We start from the raw sequence: 20,144 nt of genomic DNA, 5'->3' as shown, positions 1-20,144 counted from the left end.
GGGGGGGGGGCAATAGGGATTTCACCTAGGGCGTCAAATTGGCTAGAAACGGCCCTGTGGACACTAGTTATTGAAGTTTGAAAAAGGTCTTTATTATACGGTAAGTTTAAAAAAAGAAGGCTTTGAGTTTACATTAGCCTACATTATATGTATAAAACCCAAAGATTGAACCCCAAAATAGATCTCCATTCTCTACTTTGCCTGCTTGTTTTCTCTACATAAAAGTGAAAGATCTAAACAGTTGAAAACTAAAGAGTTGACTTTCCATACACAACACAACTATACACAACTAATGTCTGAGTCTAGGTCCTACTAATGGTTTGGGTGTAATTCTGAATAGAAGTTTGAAAGTATGCAGGAGTGTTCTTTTGTGGTTGGAATATAATGATGTAAGATTTTGGTATAAAATAACTGAAGAGAATTCCATTTATACTGGATACCTGGGCCACTGCATTCAAAACGACAATGTATTTGCTTTTGAGAGTGAGGTATGCTGTGAAATATGCAATCCAGCTCAGATAGTACAAAATGAGACTAAATGTTATTGATTTGGCCTCATTGTAATTTTTCGGCAGATCTCTTCCCATATAAGAAAACAATAGACACAGGAAACCAAGAAACCAACTTATAAACACGACTATGGTTAATGTTATAGTGTTCCCCATTTCACACATGAGCATAAGTTGATCTTTATAAGTCCATGAGTCAGCAATGAGTTTGAAAGTGTCGACAGTCATCCAGATCACACAAGAAATGAAATGAATGAAAGAAACAAATGCAATGAAGAGACTCTGGCCATTGTGCTTTACCCAAAGGCTGTGCAACTTAGGGAACTGAGTAGCCATTTTAAAAACAGAAATAATTTGAAAGGCACGGACAGTCAAACAGGAAATACAGACAGTGAAGAAAAATACAAATATGGCATTTCTCAGGAGGCAAAATACAAATGTTGGTTTTCCAAAGAAAAAGAACACACTTATGCTAGACATAATCAAACTGGTCAGCATGAGGAAACACATGCCGCCACCAGCAGACTTCACCACTGGCGTGTCGTAATTGTAGGCAAAAAGGCAAAATATGGCAATAAGGAGAATAATTAGGCATGCAGCAGAAACCATGACAGTGATGGAGGCGATTTCTGTGAACTGAGGATAGACAACAGAGCGAGTCTTACATGTCGTGCTGCCCTCATCAGACCATTCACCCTCTGCACAAGGAAAACAAGTATAAGGGTCCCCTGAAAAAAAGAGTAAAATAATATAATTGTTTAGTAGTATTTTGCAATAATTGTAACTTGATGTGGGAAATATTTAGTCTTCAAATAGCACCATAACTCCAGTAAAGTATTGTATTGTAGAATAAACGGAGGGAGCTTTCATCGAAAATGAAAAATCTGTCATCATTTATTCGAGGCAAAAAGGCAAAATATGGCAATAAGGAGAATAATTAGGCATGCAGCAGAAACCATGACAATGATGGAGGGGATTTCTGTGAACTGAGGATAGACAACAGAGCGAGTCTTACATGTCGTGCTGCCCTCATCAGACCATTCACCCTCTGCACAAGGAAAACAAGTATAAGGGTCCCCTGAAAAAAAGAGTAATATAATTGTTTAGTAGTATTTTGCAATAATTGTAACTTGATGTGGGAAATATTTAGTCTTCAAATAGCACCATAACTCCAGTAAAGTATTGTATTGTAGAATAAACGGAGGGAGCTTTCATCGAAAATGAAAAATCTGTCATCATTTATTCAACACTCGAAGGTGATTGGGCTCTCGGGCGAGATCCCAATTCGTCAGTCACTGACGTAACGTCTCCGTTCCCTCCTTCAGGGAACGAGGGTTACACAAGTAACCTAGACGTTCCACTATGTGATACTAGTATGGTGTGTTCAGAGATTTGGATACATGATATTTACATTCTCTGTGGTAAAGTGTCTGGTGGCGGTGATTTCTTCCACTGGTTGTGTTGGTAACAATGCAGTGTGGAAAGGAGCAACATTTCAAGAGTAAACAACTACTAAATTAATACCATGAATGGAAAAGGAATAAAGTGCATAAGATGCATAAGTCTTCTGGTTGAGATGAAGGATAGAGCTGTGTGTCATCAGCACAGCAATGGTACAGTATTGCACATGTCTCAGGCTACAGGGTTTTATGGTTTCAGCTGCCCATATCCTGCTTCTGGGCACTTTGATAATGAGAGCATTAATGAAGTGGGTTTTATCTCTTCATCTCACACTGTTCATCTCTTCAGCTCATGCACAGCAGTGCTGCACCACTGGAGGAATGCAGAGTTTTAAGCTCATGGGACCCTCCTCATGTTGGGGCAATTATGTTGTGGAAAGTGGTAATGACAGACGCATCCTAAACAGGATTGGACCATATGATTGTAAGGGCTTCCAGATGACTGTGACTTAAGAAGAGTGATCCATGGCCTTGTGCTGCTGGGACAGGGTCTGATCAACTCTGGCTGGGTCACCTGAGTGAGGGTGTATGATGTTGAAAGACCCGAAACACCCGATGACCTCAAATGTGTTTTAGTGCATCCTATGATGTATCTTTGATGCATTTATACTGGCTCAGCCAATGACACCCAGTAATAGACTGGTTAAAAACCGAGAATAGATTGGTGACAACAGGAGAGACAGTTGACAGACAGCAATTGGAGCAGGAAGGAGTAGCAGCCCAACCTGCATCTTCCAAGAAAAGGAACCTCATAAAGCTACAGATTCACCCATAGAGTCATAAACCTGAAAGGGGGGGGGGGGGGGGGTGAGCACCACAATAGGATGGACCCAATGATGATGACCTTGGCAAATGGATTAGCAATAATGACAACTTCAAGATACATTTGCAGCAAGGTCTGCAAGAATCAGCATGGCCTTAACATCTATTAGACCAAGATGAAATGCATGGTGCAGGAGAGCACAGCACAACGCACAGAAGTTAATTCTAGTGAGACGCAAGAGGACCCTGGCCCGGAGACACCCCAAAGTGACTAAAACCTCCAAGCATAAAACTCTTCTGCTCCAGGCAGATTATTTCAGCAGCATAGGATCAAGTGGTCTGCAGCAAGCCAGCATAGAGTATGATGCCAGTTTGTTGAGGATATGGCAAGAATTATCACCACCAAAGCAAACCACAGTGACCACCATCACTGTCAGTTTTGTGACAGAGAGCTTTGGCATTGAAGAGTGCAAGACCAGCAGACCAAAGCACACCATGAACCGAAGGGCAGACAAGATCCACTAACTGCAGAAAGAGTTTCGAGCTTTGACAAGATAGTTCAAGGCAGCAACTGAGGATGAGAAACTACCACTCATCGAGCTCTGCCACAGCATTAGTAAGAAACTCGTGACCCTGCAGAACAGAGTGGCACAGAAGGTGGCGGAGAGACAGTAAGGAATTGAACTACATTCATAGCCAATCCCTTCGGGTTCACAAAACAGCTTTTTGGGCAGAAGCAAAGTGGATATCTGACTTGTTTCAAGGAGGAAGTAGGCCATTAGGATGAGTTTCAAGTCTGCCAAGTCCAGGTCCATTGTGAGGAAAAGGGTGGACAAGTTCTGCTCCCGGGTGGGTGGGATTGTAATCCCATGCATCAACAAGAAACCTGTCAGGAGCCTTGACAAGGTCTTTGAGTGCAGCCTCAGAGATGCAACGGCCATTCATCGACCATCAGGGAGCTTGAATCTTGGCTCCCCACAGTTGAAAAGTCTAGCCTACTAGGCCAATTTAAAGCCTGGATATACCAACATGGCATTGTACTTCGAGTCCTCTGGCCTCTGCTGATGTATTAAGTCAGCAGTGGAGACCATGGAGAAGAAGGTCAGTAGCTACATCCGCAGGTGGTTGGGATTGCCATGGAGCTTGAGCAACGTAGCACTCTATGGAAAGAAAAATGCACTCTAGCTCCTGTTCAGCAGCCTCAATGAGGAGTTCAATGTCTCTCACACCAGAGAGGCACTACTCTGTCTGGACTCTAAGGACTCGAGGGTGGCATCGGCAGGCATCATGGTGTGGACAGGCAGGAAGTGGAGAGCACAGGAGAGTCTGAGAGTCCCAGATGAGATGCAGGGACACAGACTTTGGTGGGCATGGTAACTACGGGCTGGGCAGGGTTAGGAGTCAATCCACAACCCAGCCATGACCCCGCAAGTACTTGAATCGAGCGATCTATAATGTCCTTCCTAGCCCAGTAAATCTCTACATCTGGGGTAAGATTGACTAACCAGATTGACTCATTTTCTGTATGAATACTTGGTGACATGTCTCTTAGGTGACCTTGCTCAGGCTTTCAGAGTCTCACTGTGAGCATATTGTGCAACCATGGGGCTGTCCATATCTCCAATAGGTGGATCTTGAACACAAGATGATGAAAGATAAAACAAAAAACAGGTGACTGTTCATAACCCACGGTTCTCTGAAACGCCAAGCTTGTCCTGACCATGAGATGCAGTTTCAAATTTTTATATTATGTTTCTCCAGGTTAGATGATGAAGTATTTTTTTGCACCAAAACGGCCTATCTTTACAGTAAAGCTCTTTTGATTGATGGACAGACATTAGTTCTGAACACACCTTCTTGATTATATAAAACAATGATGCATGTTAAGGAGCGTGTTGAAGTGAAATTGTGACATCATGATTGTCCTGATTTCAAATCCTGGCATTTCCGAAGGGTAACAATAATTTATATTTTAACTTGGGGCATTAGTTTTGAGCTTTGAAACTTGCAGTACATTTTGTTTGTTAGTAACCTCTCATATGTTTAAATATCAACATTTTAATTCTTAATTTCATGACCCCTTTAATCTCCTCAACAGCAAACCTCATTTCTCATCATGACGATAAATTGAATTGTTTTGCTAAAGTAGAAGTCTGTTAGTTAAGTTTCATTTGGCAAAATGTGTAAAACTGATTGAGAAAACTGTAATCTATAAAGCTAAATAAAATGTATAATTAAATCAATATTTAGATAAACTCTCAACAAAAAGACTTACAGAACCATTGTTACGCCAGGGAAGGAGAGAGTTATCAATGGTAAAAGTAATTCCTGCATGTTTCTCATATGTGCCCACCATCACAAACTGTGGAGGATTCACTTCAGTGCGCCAGACCACAACTGCAAAACTGATAGCTGGATCAAAATGATCATCATATTTCACCTGACGGCCATTGAGTATAAAATGCAACTTCTTTATTTCTCCCAGAAGCTGTTGTGAGGTGTGTAAAGAAATAAAAAACACAAATAATGTATAATTATATAACTATATTATCAATATTATATTATATTATATTATATTATATTATATTAATGTTATATTACAACTTGACATGATTCACATGAGTTCACTTACCATATATGGTTTGGCCATCGTATTTTTCTGGCATTCATTGATGTCACACTGCAGAACTTTATGTAATGCATGAGCTATCGTATATATGGCAGCATATATGGCAAAGGAAAGTGAGGGATTCTCGTTTATAATCTCCTCTGCAGTCAGCAATGAGCAGTAATGACAAACTTGATTGCATGTCTTACTCTTGACTTTACCCTCAGCATCATTATGGTCAGCATCAGATGTTCCTCTGGCTTTATAGACAAATTGATTAAATCCGGGCAATGACAACAGTCTCTCTGTAATGCCGATGACTGTGCCAATTTTCTCAATTCCTGGCTCTCTTGGAAGCTGTTGATTCATAGCCCATGCATTACTTGCAATCCATACTTTGTCTTGGATGTTGTTCGCTATGGCTGCTTTGATAAATTTGCTTGCATATTGTGGCAAAGCAAAAACTACAATGACATTGATGTTGAGCATATCAATCTTTTTAAGCGTTAGACTGTAGTTTGTGTTTAGACTTAGACCCTCTTGATAGGCCAAACAAATACCAGTATTGCTTATATACTCATTAAAAAGCTTTAGTCCATCTGAACTGTAATCGTCTTGGCTACCAATAAAGGCAACCCAGTTCCATCCAAACCACCGTATGATGTGAATAATCATTTCTATCATGTCTTTGTTGCTAGGGATTGTTCTTACAAAGGAAGGATACTGAAGTTTATTGCTTAACGCATAGGTAGTAGCTCCATAATTCACCTTTGAGAGAGAAAAAACACTCATATATGTAGTAACATGGTAGTCATACGGGGTAGGAAGCAAGTGTGTAAGTATTTTATTATGTATACTGTATAAAAAGAAACATAATTTACCATTGGTATAAGGTCCATTGTGAACAGTGGTGCAATAGTCATAGTTCTTGTGCTTCCATATGGTCCTGTTAAAGCAATTACTTTAGGCTGATAGTTGTTGAGCTTTTCTTTAGGTTTTATTGAGCCATTCTTTGAGATGAAACGTAAGACTGAATTGAAATTCTTTGTATTAGAACAATGATCAAAAATGTCATAGCCCAGAGAAACATTGGGCAGAAGAGTGGTGGAGTTATTAATCTCCTCAACAGCAAACCTCATTACTTGCAACATGTGATAGCCAGATTTTGAGGAAATGTGCCTTGAAAACATAAGTGAGGGAGTTAATAGCATGTAATTGAATATTCCGTTTAGCAATGAGGACTTTGAGGAAATGCTGCTTTAATTTAAAATATTGTGCATTCATAACCCGAGACTGCTAAAAGATCCTTGCTTACCTGAAACATTCGGTGGTCTCTGCAGAAAACAGAGTTGTTTCCTTTTCAATTTCATGTAAAGGGAAAAGGCCACCCAATAAGTAATCTCCCTCCAAGCTGAAGTCTGATGCTGAGCAAGAACTTTTGAAAAAGAAACAACTGGTAAAGCCCAAAAGCAAAATGTAAATGCAACTGAGAAGCATGGTTTAAGAAGTCGTGAAACAGACTATGTGCACAGTGGCTAATCATTTGAGAAATATCAGGCTCATATTCGAGACTTAATTTTCTTAAAACACATTTCAATTTGCTTAAACCACTATATTCACTGATTCAAAAGTCCATTTCCATATCTAACTCATAAAGCACATCAATCATTTTTAAATGCATTACACCACAAATGTGTCCTCATATATAAATTGTTCAAATGTTTGTATTTATAAACCAAACTCTTGTGAAACAAACTGTAACCTTCTGAACTATCAGCAGGGGTTTTACAGTTGGATTAGAATCACAAAGTTTTTTCCAATTTAGAGATGGTTAAACAAATAAACTGTGATGACTCATACATAGCACATGAGATTTTATTCATCATATTTAGGAGGTGAATACTGTGAAGTTTTCATCATTTTTTGAGTATTCAAAACGGTTAATGTTCTCGCTGGAGGCTGAAAACCAATAGAAAATTCATAGATTCCAAATGGACTAGGAAAAAGAAATTTTGTTCTCATATACTTTACATTTTTAAATTTGCATAACCCAGTTCCTACATTAATTTAAATGTTTTACATATCTCACATTAATCTAGATTTGTCACCCCACAAGTGGCACATTAAAACACCTATGCCACATCCTAGCAGACTTTAAAAAAAAAATGGTATCAGGACTGTGCAGCACCTGTGGCTTATTATGTATTATTATTAGCTAAGTCACTAGAAATCCTGATTTGTGTAGCAAACCTAAGACAGAATTGATGTACTAAAATTTATTGTGCATTTATTACACAACCCTGTATGCATATCCCAAATTAAGATGGGAATAACACCAGCTATATGAACAACTGGGATTGATACAATTTTTAAAAAAATCTTGAAAAGATGTGTCCCTGAAAGAAATTGCCTGTAAATCGGCGTTGAATGGCATTTCATCACAATGCAAATTTCTTATTCGAAGAATTAGATTTGAATTACTGACGACTCGTTTAGACTGTTCAGAGTCGATTGTTTCTTCTGGGAGACAACAACTTTATTTATCGTGCACTTTCGGCTTTACAACTTTGCTGATCATTTACGTTCACATAGAGCTATATTACATATTGCATAAAAGGCGATATTTGAAATGGCATAATAGGGGCGCTTTAAATCATATGTTGATCATTTCAGTTATACCTGTATTACTGGAAAGTACACTATGAATATTCCATGCATGAATAAAAATACATCACAGTGCAATTTTTTGGCACACACACACACAAAACAGAAGTTACTGAAAAAAAGCGTAGAAATGAATGAAGTGCATTTTTTAAATTTAATTAAACCGTTTAAGTTGCAAGCATTATTTTCATGAGTTCTGTTGATGTGATGTGTGCTGTGTTTCTTATGCTTTTTAAGCAGAAATTCCTGCGTTTTATATATATATAACTGCGTCATACGTCATGTGTCTGTGTGTGTGTGATGTGTGTGTTTTCATCAGAAAGATGCAATGATGATGCAAACTCAAAAAAACGTCAAAATATTTCTTATTTTCGACTATTTATGTTGCCATTATTCATTATGTATGCCAGCAGCACTCAAGCTGACATAACTGAACAAAACCTGATCACATTCTCCAGCATAATTTGAGAATGACCCAAAGAGTATCTTGTGCTTCAATGGAATCAATAACATCTGACTGTCAAAGGAGTTTACCGATCAACACAAATTTATCAGATTAGTGAAAAATAGCGCAGAATGCATGTGAAATATTTTTTTTGTTGTATATTGCAACGTTTTTACATTCTGAAAATTTAAGTTTATGTCCAGGTTTAAATGTAAATAAATTGCATATTTGTGTCTCGGGATTTCCCCCAAAACTGTTAAGTAAAATTCTTAATCTTTTCTTTAATTAATCTTTAATTCTTTCATTCTTATCTTTATCTTTATTGTCCTTAAAGGCAATTCTTTATGTAAACGACAGTATACAGCAGCAAAACGCACACATTATAATGAGTCATTTAAAAACATTATTGCAGCAGGTAAAGAATTCTTGTATCTATTTGACTTGCACAAAGGGAGTTTAAATCTCCAACCAGAAGGAAGCAGTTGAAATTCAGCCCACAATGGATGGGGGACATCGGAAACTGACCCTTCCTAGTCACCTTATGTTCATAAATTTGTGTGATAGTCCTTAAGTCGATCCCCACTATCTTGCTGCACATTTAAACTATACTATTCAACTTACTCCTATTCTTTACATTCAAATTGCCACACCAACAAATAATAGAAAAACCTAAAACAGATTCAATAAAACAAGTATAAAACATCTTCATAAAAGAAACATGAAAAGTTCGAAGTTTCCTCAGAAAATATATACGCTGAAGCGCTTTCCCTCTAATAATATCAGTGTTTGCCTCGAATTTTAGTTTATCATCAAATACAGTCCCTAAATAGGAAATCAGTGGACATCTCTTTTGTTTTAGAAGCATTAATGTTTAAAAATATGTTTAAAAATGATTATAACTTAATGCCCACCTGTAGAACTGTTTTGGCGGTGTTGAAGGAGGCCACGGTGGTACAGATACTTTCTTCACCCATGTAAATTTGCCCCATCGTCAGAAGCATCGGAGAGGTGAGAATAAGAGATGCACAACAAAGCGCAAATGGTGCGCCCGCGGGACATCCGACTCTTGGCTTTGAATGGGTGACAGCGCCATGTAGAGCTCCACGCTCAGACTCACGATATTTAATCGCGTACAAACAGCCAACCTGCACAAAGTAATAGCCCCTGCAGACCACTTCACCAAAAGCCCACAGGTGATGAATCCAGATGAAGTTGTACAGCGGCATACACAGCACCAGAATCAGCAGGTCGGACACCGCCAGACTGGCGAGGTGATAATGGACGGTGCTTTGGAGATGTATGGATCTCTTCTGGAAAGATATGTAGGGTAGACTGAGTACAGTAGAGACACTTTCTGCTTTTTTCATCACTACACAAAAACTAGATGCCGCACTCTAAAAAATGCTGGGTTAAATACAACCCAGTGCTGGGTAAAATAGGGACAAACCCAGCAATTGGGCTGTTTTGACCCAGCGGTTGGGTTAAATGTATAACCCAGCCTTCTGGGTAGTAACACAACTGCTGGGTCAAAACAACCTAATTGCTGGGTTTGTCCCTATTTTACCCAGCACTGGGTTGTATTTAACCCAGCATTTTTAAGAGTGCGAAATGAAGTGATTTTTCACATTATATTTCTTTTGCTTATGTACTAAAATATCATACACTAATAATAGCCATAAGTAGTTTATATTTTGCACAATTAGCTCATAAACATAAGGTGCATTTTTGTCTCAACTGTACCCATATAGTGTACAGTTGAAACAGTACCATGGTACAGTTGAGACACCCATTCTTAATGCTCTAAAGCTGGCTAACCATTTATTGCAAATGTAATAAATTACAGTTGTGCAATTTTTTTTTTAATTCAGATTTATTTATTCGCTTTATTTAATTCAGATTCAGTTCAACAAAATAGGAACAAAATATTTAACACTAGAAAAGATATGGCAAACAGTACAAATGTAAGCATAACAGTAAAAATAACGTAACTTGTCATGGAAAACAACAAAAACAGAAACAACAATAAAGTCCACACAGACTACATTGCCTAACACACACACACACACACACACACACACACTTGCATTTGTGGTTTACGGGGACTCTCCATAGGCGTAATGGTTTTTATACTGTACAAACTGTATTTTCTATCGTCTTACACCTAAACCTAGCCTTTACAGAAAATTACTGGCAATTTCATAAAACACCGTTTTGTTTGTTTTTTAAGCCTGTTGTTTTACGGGGACACAGTATAAATATATTATGTCCTCATAAACCATATATACAAGTACACACACACACACACACACACACACACACACACACACACACATACAGTTGTTTCTAACATTATAGGGACATTCCATAAGCGTAGTGGTTCTTATACTGTTCAGACAGTATATTTTATTCCTCTACATACCTGTATAATCTATAAACCGACCCCTAAACCTATGCCCATTACTCAAAACTTTCTGTATTTTTACATTTTTAATCAGCTTGTTTCCTCATAGGGACCTAATTTACTGTTATTATACTTGTGGGGACATTTGGTCCTCATAACATATAAAACCAGTACACACACAGCCTCTGAATATGCATCTTATTTTCTGATGGAACTGTTACTGCATACATAGGATATACTGTAAAAGGTGTATCAACTGTACCCACTTTACAACCTTGTATATTTCACAAAATGCTATGCTATCCTTTTAACATTCATGTTAGAAAATATGTCCATTAATAATAGACAGTTGAAATATCACAAATATAATTTTTTAAACATTTGTGTAGCATGTGTGTAAATGTGACTTTTAACCTATTATCATAACTCTGTACAGCTAAACAGCATGTGAAGCAATAGGACACCTGTCTGGGTACAGTTGATACACTGTGTCACAACTGTACCCCACTGTCATACTCGCATGTTTCTCTAGATTATGCAAAAACCCTGCATGGCACAATATCATAAAATATGTCTATTTTTAGAGCACAGAGTAACGTTTGCAATGATATACGTGACGTTTAACAGTCATAAAAGGATAATAAGCTACTCATTGTGGAAGGGACATGGTGAAATTAAAATCTTACCTTGGAAAAAAAACTTTGCCGATATCGTTGGAGTGGAAAGACGCACCTTTCAAATTTTCCATGATCAAAGAGAACAGAACAACAGTAAAATGCAAATGTTCTAAATCTTTTTTTTATTATTGAATAAATTCATATAGATGGTTAATAGACACAGAAGCATGTGAGGACAGATTCTTAGCCTTCGATGTGCTCAGTTGCCTCTAGCATACCCCATTCAGCCTTGTGCCAAAGCAATCTGGATTTCACACACACAAAAAACAGAAACTATTGGCAAAGATTCTTCTTTTGCTTGAAAATGTTATTTATCTAGTAAGTGCATAGAAAATTGCATGTTAGAGGAAGTGGCTTCGTTAAATAGAAAACCATCTTCAAAAATCATAACTAATGTTTTGACTGGATTCTTGTGGATTTAAATTATATTTATTAAAATATTTCCTGTTATATTCCACACAGTTAGAAGGAAGTCAGTTTGGAATGTCATGACAGAACTTTCATTTTTAGTGGTCTTTCATGGCTGCTCAAGGCTAAATACAATTCATGAAAGTCAATTTTATGACAATAGGATTTATGAGGTTTGTTGTCATGGACAAAATCTTTGTCACAACAAGTAAAGCTGCATGCATTACATGCATCATTGATTTTGTACCCATGATAAAAGTTATTTGGCTGAAGTAAACTAGTTATGACAAATCTGTCAGAAATTGTCAAGTGTAACAGAGAGACTTCATAATGCATATTAAAAGCTAAGAAACCCACTGATACAGTATGTTTTAGGTATTTCTATTATTTGGTATTTATTAGGTATTGGTGTTAAAATGTAATGTTTTGTTTTAAAAATTAAACATGTACACTGATTTGCGGAACGTATGGTTTTATTTTAATTTTTTTCCTATGGGGAATGTTATTTGCTTCTAGACAAAATGAACAAAACAGGTTTAAAGATAATTTTCCAACAACATAGAAATCCATGGTCGTTTCACTTTTTTCAGTGTAGAGAGATCAAATCAAACTCATATTTTTGTCAAAATGAGATTTTCTCCAGGCACCGGCTGCTCTGATTCTAGTGTCCAGGCAACAAGACTGAAGAATACTTAATCAACAACCCTTTTTTATTCAGGTGATCGTATAAACATGTATTTGTGAAATTCTAAGGACTGTGTACTGTTGGGATGACTAGAGGAAGATGAAGAAATTAAGAACATGAGGAACAGCCAGCACAACCAGTCATCCTGGAGATAAATGAGTCTGTTGTCACATTCAAGCTTCTGGGAATCATCATATTCATCTCTTTTCAACATCAGGGTAATAACACAAAACTCTCTTTTTGTTTCAGACTAAGAAAGCTCAGCCTCTCCTCTCTCATCTCACTTGTACAAATAATTGAAAGCATCCTTAATCAGTCCCATGTGTCTCTTTCCCCCTGCTCCGTGACAACGATATAGGGTCTGATCTGTTCTGCTGAAGATCTTTTCTGTGTTGATCTCTCCGTTGAGCTTTACATCCAGATTTGTCACAACTTGAGCATCATCTCTTCACTACATTACAACTTCATGATTTCCAGGAGCAACATCTGATTGGTTCCTTGTAAGCTAATTGGTGCTACATCCTGATTGGTGCTGTCTATGGAGACTTTGCAAGCCATAGATCCTGTCTTCATCCCGTCTTCTTTGTGTGCCCGCTCCTGGAAATAGGAAGGACAATATTACTCTCAGCCTGCATCGCTTGTCTCCTGCTCTTCTTTGACTGTTCAATAAATGTCTCTGTTGCAATTACCTGAGTCTCTCCTCTTCTGTCCGTGACACCCGCAAACATAGATGATAATGGACAAGGAGCAATTGAATTTGAGGGCTATAAATACATTAAGGATTAATGAGATAATTAACTAGACACAGATGTACCACACAAAGGCAAATAAAAAACCATGGCAACTAATGAACAGGGACAAAGGAAACATGAACTAACATGAAACAATGCAAAACTAACTCAGTCTAACTCAAAACAGAACTGAATCACAGCTGGCCCATTACAATATACCCCCTCTAAAGCCCAGGACACACTGCACGATTTTCGGCTGTCTTAGACAAAAGATTGGCATCGTGAATGTAACGTGGGAGGTGTGACAACAAGGTTGAGGATCCAAGTGCAGGCTTTATTTTAAAGAGTGGTCAAAACAGGCAGGGTCAATCAACAGCAAACAGGTATAATACAGGATGAGACAAAAGAGTAATCCAATAAACAGGCAAAGGTCATGGCAGGCAGCAAATGATCAGAAAAAAGGTGCACATAGTGATGTGACGTTCGACACCGAGGCTTCGAAGCTTGTATCAAAAATCGAAACATCTCACAGTGAAGCACTGTATCGGAGCTTGATTCGTTTTGCCAAAACCACGTGATCTGTGACATCCGAAGCTTTGTTTTCGCACACAACCACGTGACTGCTTCGTATTCTGATTCAAATAACGCTAAAAACTTGCGCAGTTTCAAGTGTCCTTCACGTCTTTGAAAATAATAAATCATAATATGAATAAATATTTGCATGTGTAGTTTTCTGCATGATCATTTTTTATTAATTGCTTGTTCACAGACACTTTAACTAACCAATCTTCAATGATAATCTTTTTTTGATCATACATTTTGATCCAATTTGATCATACATCCTTGCCTATTTTTTCCACAAATTTATTCACAGACTCATTTATTCATATTGTGTAATACAATGATTGACATGAAGACTTATTTATATAGACTTCATATTTTCTTTGCTTTATACAGGTATTCATAACACAAACTAATTTATTATCTGAAACAGTCCAAAAATGGCTGGGTCGTTTGGGACGCAAAGGCAGCTTTTTCCACCTTTTGAACACAAGATGACGTTAGTGTGCACCGTCTTGAAAAGCTTTCAGTAATGAACCTTTTTAGGATACAGTTGAGGGGAAAGCCTCGGTGCTTTGCAAAGCTTCATTTTCCCATCACTAGATACACAGTCCAGGGATCAAAACCATGAAGATAAGGAAACAGAAAAACTTGAAAACAGGGGAACTAGGATACGCTACAGGCTAACAATACTGAGCAATGTGTGTGTGTTGAACCAGGCTTTAAATAGAGTGAGATTGATGAGGTAATGAGATACAGGTGAAGGCAATCAATGATGATGAGTCCGGCAAAGGATTATGGGAAATATAGTCTGGGTAGATTGGCAAATGTCAGAGGTGGAATGCCCTCTGGTGGAGTTCATAGGCACTCCAGCAGGAGATCGTGGCAGTGAAACATTCGTGGCGATTTCAGGAATTATGGCTCCTAAATGGTGGTCCTATGTCATACAGTGAGAGAGGTTCAAAGACGGCTGTTTTCACGGTCTTGCAGCCAAAAATAGCCTACGATAATTTTCTGACAGTGTCAGAAATTCAGCATGATCATCACACAGTGTGTTTGCTGCTACGACTCACGTTTACTGACCAGCCAATTAAAATGCAACATGAAATCAACACGACACTGCGCTAAAACATAAAACTGCTTAGTTCAAGCTAGTATCCCTTCCTCTTTCACCACTTTCACTTTTTTTCAGCACACATAAAAACTACAATTGCCAAAGTGGGATTCATCATGTTTTTAACTTTGTAAAAAGTCCAACACAGTAGGGGGTGAGGATGCAGAAGTGTGGCTCTCCAGGACTGATGCTGGCCACCCCTGGACTAGACAATGCAGGCAGGGAAGAACGGACAGGCTTGACAAGACAAAACAAGACACATGAAATCCATGAATGGCCCTCTTGACTGACGAGGAACAGGCAGATTCAGGAACATCTCTCTTAGCTGACATAGAACAGGCAGACATTTCTCACTTAGAGGATATCAAACAGGCAGAGGAGGTGGGAGTGGGTGGCAGGGTGGGAATACAGATTCTAACAATGTAGTGCTAAGTGCAGGTACAGGCTCAGTGGGGAACAGCGCACTCCCAGTCAGTCATCGCTTTTTTCAGCTGTTTTCAGTACTTTTTGATCGTAGCAAAGCCAAGGCTGTTCAGCCGTCCAAAAAGCCCTGAAGAACCACCTACTCAGCACCGGGACAGGTGGGCTCAGTGCTTCTCACTATGACAGTCCTCCAAGTTTTCCAGTCCAAACTCCTCCAAGCCATGGACGAGTCTGGCCAAGGCTTTTAGGGAGCTGCGCAGCACAACTGCCCTGGCCAGTCTGATGGTGCTTGAGCGCCCAAGCAAACTACCTCTGTGTTAGCGGACCAACTGGCTATAAAGAGCACTTCTTCTCTTCTCAACAACTCAGTGGTCAGTTCCCTGCCTCTGTGCAGTGACCTGCCATCCAAAAAACTCTGATCCCTTGCCGCCCAGGTGCAGACTTGCAAATCCATCCTGGGCATGTCAAGTTAGGTCCTGCAAACAATAAAATGAGGTTACTCAGTTCAATTTGCTCACAGACCTCCCAGCTTCAAAGGTGTGGTCCAAACTTTGGTTCAGGACAACGACACTCACATTCTCTTCTCAGAAGTGCAGTGTCTGCTGGCGATGGGAGTCGTCGAAATGGTCCCATCAGAGAAAAGCGAGTCAGGTTTTTATAGCTGTTATTTCCCTGTCCCAAAGAAAGATGGTGGGCTCAGGCCCATCTCAGGCTACTGATTCACGCCTTAATGAGGCGGCTATTCAGGATGCTGACTTTAAAACATATCCTCATGCAGGTTTGCCCAGGGGATTGGTTCTTATCAGTTAATCTAAAAAAAAATTATTTTTCATATCCAAATAGCCCCCCATCACAGACCGTTCGTAAGATTCACTTTTGAGGGGGTAGCTTACCAATATACAGTCCTTCCATTCAGACTGTCTCTGGCTCCATACACTTTTACCAATTGCATCGATGCAGCTTTCTCCCTTCTGAGGCAGACAGGAATCCACGTCATGAATTACCTTGATGACTGAATAGTTTTAGCCCTGTGGGAGCACAAGCTCTGTCACAGCTTCTTAATCTAATTATGTACCTTATTCTGAATAAGACAATATTACGATTAAGGTGTTTACATGAGTTGCTTTTAGAATATTCCTTTCATGTTGCCATTTTACATGTTAGAGTACATAGATCGATTAAAGGCACACATCATTACGTCCCCCCGCGACGCCATCCGACGTCCCCTCCAGAATTTGACGAATAAACATATAAACATATAGAATTTGACGTCTTCATTATGATGCCATATACAGTTTTGGGTGTTTCATTTTTAATTTACTGAAAGCTTGCAGTTAATTATTTGTCATGCTATACGTGCAAACAGACAACAGCGTTGTTGAAGCCATTCTCTTTTGTTTGCTGTAAAACGGTTGACCACTGCCGTGTGTGTATCCTGTCGCAAAATGTGGCAAAAAGTCCTACACGATGGTAATAATGTGATTAAAGTGTGTACATGTCTATACTTCACTTCAGTAATGCGACTAAAATAGGAATACTCAACATGTCCTAATTCGATTTGTGTTTACTTTGAGTATGACTTTAGTCAGATTAAGGTAATCAAAAATGATTACATGGTAGTTTCTTAATCAGGGTATTGTCTTAATCGTGTTAAAATTGGAATATTGTTGTCCATGTAAACGTACTCAATGACTTTTTTGTATCTCATGAATTAGACTTTATTTTTATGATAGAGACTTGGCTTAAACTGTTGCCATAGGTTGATTTTTACCCTGTGGGTTAAAGGTTTGAAATGTTGCATAAATTACATTTTACACATGCTTGTGTAGCAGTGTGGGGTGGGATTTCCCCTTTATTTGTTTATCCTTATTGGAAATGTGTAATTGGGATAATAAAGGTCTGTGTATTTAAATGCAGGTAATTGGAACGTAGGTGTTGTCATGCCCGCCCCTCTTCCGGTAGGTGAGGTAGGTGGCTGACGTTATATGCAGAATCACTCGATTTAGTGTTTATAGTATTGGTTTGTTCTTTTCTTTGAAGTTGTCGCTGTAGCCGTTCCTGTCAAGTCTCCTGGGAGTTGTGTCAAGCTCTTGATGAAAGCTTGTAAGTAGGAAGGCTATCGCAATGCTATGTTTTTGGTTTGATTTTGTTTTGTTTAGTTGAATTATCGTTTTCTATTGTGTGTTTTTAGTGTAACATTTGTGAAGGCCTTTTAACATCTTGATGTTTGTTGATCCGTGGATTTGAGTACGTATGATTTAGTTATTGTTTTATATTAATTGAATGAGTTTCTTTTTTTCATTGGCATGTTTTGTTTTGCAGTCTCCCGCGGCTCACGCGGTGGTTAGCGGCGGGTCGCACTGCTGTTTTTCTGAGCTTGGTTTGTTATTTTTTTTGTAATTATATTAGGATTGTGTTTTCATTTGTTTTTTTTTTGTTTTGAGATTTCGGTTTGATTAGTTTGAATCGGGCCATTTAGGCCGTGTTGGTACGCTACTGTGTAATCTTGGGTTTATTGCCAGAGCGAGGTAGGACGCTGTACACCATTATCAACTGATGTTGTAATTTATTGTATGTTGTTTTCTTTTCTTCTTATGTTGAAGGAGTAATTAATATTTGTACCGGACCCACAAATGTTTCTCTTTTTTTCTCTAGCTTGAGCCAAGGCTGAGTGTGATGAGGGGGAGGCTAGTCACCTGGGTGGAGCACACAGTTGTGAGTTTGCAGCATGAGGTTTTGAGTCCCTCTTCCTATTGTTTGCTATGCAGACATGTGTGGTTGAGAGCACGGTTTCTTTTTGTGTTATACAGTATACATATCCTTTGGTGGGGAAGGTACAACATTTCTTTAATTTAGAAATGTTGATTTTGATTTGATTTGGCCTTCGCATATATAATGTCTGGAAAACTGTTCTTTTAATCTTGTGAGTTTAATATTATTGTTATAATAAGCTTGCTAGTGTGTATATGGTGACTATGATGAATCTGGGTTGATTGTTCTTCTTTTTTTTTTTGTTAATAAAAGTGTTTTTTTTTGTTTTTTTTAATTAGACAACAGGTCTCTGTTATTTTATTGTACCACCAAACCTGTGTCCCCTTTATTGTATTTCGGCGCAGAAACTCCAAAACAGACTCAATAGCTTATGACGTGCAGAAAACCTCTAATATGAACAAAAGCATCCGGTTATCACTGTAGCTGAGCTGAATAAAAATCAGAAACGATTTACTGATGAAACGTGAAGACAATAAACACACGACTGCGAAAATATATGGTTTATGTGTGTTTTTCAAGTTATCACCAGGTAATATAAACTATATGAAAAATGCAGTACTGATTGACATATCATTTATTATAGAAACTATAAAATACATTTCCTGCCTTATTCTGTGATAAAAATAGGAAAAATGTGTTCGTAGTAGCACAACACTGGCAACCGTGGACATTATTGAAGGCATCCTGGCAGCGCACCAAATTACTAAAGGTGTCTGCTTGTGTCACGGAAACACCTGCCTCACCAGCCGAATCAGCCTCCTACACCCACTCATAATCACCTGATTACTGATCATGGACACCTGCACCCACTTACCACACCACTCAAATACTCACTCACCTCATTCACTCATCGGCTGGTCTCAAGGTTGCAAGCTATTCTGTCCTGGTTCCTCGTCTTCCAGTCTGCCTGTTCCCCTCGGAATCCCCAGTTCTCGGCCGAAGGATCGGAGCGCCGACCCAGATAAGACTGTGTTTTGCTTCCCTTACTGCCTATGTTGAACTCTTTTTGGTTGGAAGCCTCTCTTAAGTTCCTGTGATTAAACTCTCTGCTTAACATTATCCTGCCTGTCTGCCTCTTTGTCCTGGTTGTGACAGCGTGAGGGATCTTCCCGAAAGAGATGGTCAGGTCATCATGTGGATTATTTTATTTAATTTTGCTAATAGTTAGATTGGGCATTCCTTCACAAAAGGGAATTTAATTACCAAAAAAAAATTTGCCTTGACAAAAGGGCACTTTGGACATCAAGGGGAAAAGGGGCTGGTGCTCAAGCACCCACCCACAGGATGTTGCTGTTCACTGGTTAAAATAGTTATAAGAACAACCCACATGGTTACTCAAACATCTTTTTAAACAGAAAAAAAGCAATTGTGAAATCCATAATATTTCCTTAAACTTTTGGTAACACTTTCTATGAAGCCCGTATTTATAATACATTATAAGGGTATTCTTAAGGCATTATAATGAATGCATAATGCATTATAAAAAAACTTATGTTATATCAACTCATGAATAATCATAACAACAGTGATAATACATCATAATACTTACGTATTTGTGGTTATAAATTTAAGAGTATGATTATTTATAACACACAATGAACACCATATTAAATCTACTTCATTTACAGAATAATGGACTGTATCATATCTTGACATTGTTTATTTAAGATCTGCACAGTATCTTACTACAGCTTGTGAGTGGTTAGATGTTGAGTGTTATTTGAGTGTTTCCTGTGAAGCTAATGTTAATTAATTGATGTGAGCTTTATACTCCAACTGGAAAAAAAGCAATGTTTTATATGGTTACATTTTATTTTGATGGTCTTCTTAATCAATCGACTATAAGCAACTACATGCCAACTAACTCTCATTAGAGTATTAGTATGCTCAAGAATGGTAGAATCTAGTATGGTAGAATGGTAGA

General features: G+C 38.4%; 1 protein-coding gene across 1 annotated transcript; it reads right to left on the bottom strand.

Annotated features, from left to right (window-relative positions):
• Positions 1 to 302: 302 nt before the first annotated feature.
• LOC107574252 (taste receptor type 1 member 1-like) lies at positions 303 to 6,836 on the bottom strand. Its single transcript, XM_016260702.1, has 6 exons — positions 6,655 to 6,836; positions 6,221 to 6,518; positions 5,364 to 6,107; positions 5,007 to 5,219; positions 2,800 to 2,867; positions 303 to 1,293 (listed from the first exon to the last, which is right to left on the bottom strand). The coding sequence occupies exons 1-6, from the start codon at positions 6,834 to 6,836 to the stop codon at positions 303 to 305; spliced, it is 2,496 nt and encodes an 831-aa protein (XP_016116188.1).
• Between the last annotated feature and the right edge of the window lie 13,308 nt (positions 6,837 to 20,144).

Source organism: Sinocyclocheilus grahami, unplaced genomic scaffold (assembly GCF_001515645.1).
Source record: "Sinocyclocheilus grahami isolate Dianchi unplaced genomic scaffold, SAMN03320097.WGS_v1.1 scaffold2162.1, whole genome shotgun sequence".
Taxonomy (NCBI): Eukaryota; Metazoa; Chordata; class Actinopteri; order Cypriniformes; family Cyprinidae; genus Sinocyclocheilus; species Sinocyclocheilus grahami.
The sequence above is the reverse complement of the archived record's forward strand: the minus strand, read 5'-3'. Positions and strand labels throughout refer to the sequence as shown.

What these genes read in the sequence shown, in the direction of transcription:
- LOC107574252 (XM_016260702.1), bottom strand. Translation starts at nt 6,836, where the DNA reads ATGCTTCTCAGTTGCATTTACATTTTGCTTTTGGGCTTTACCAGTTGT. An exon ending in CGATGGCCAAACCATATATG is followed by an intron (nt 5,220 to 5,363) that starts GTAAGTGAACTC and finishes ACCTCACAACAG; the next exon opens with CTTCTGGGAGAAATAAAGAA. An exon ending in GCCAAGGTCATCATCATTGG is followed by an intron (nt 1,294 to 2,799) that starts GTCCATCCTATT and finishes TCCCACATCAAG; the next exon opens with TTACAATTATTGCAAAATAC.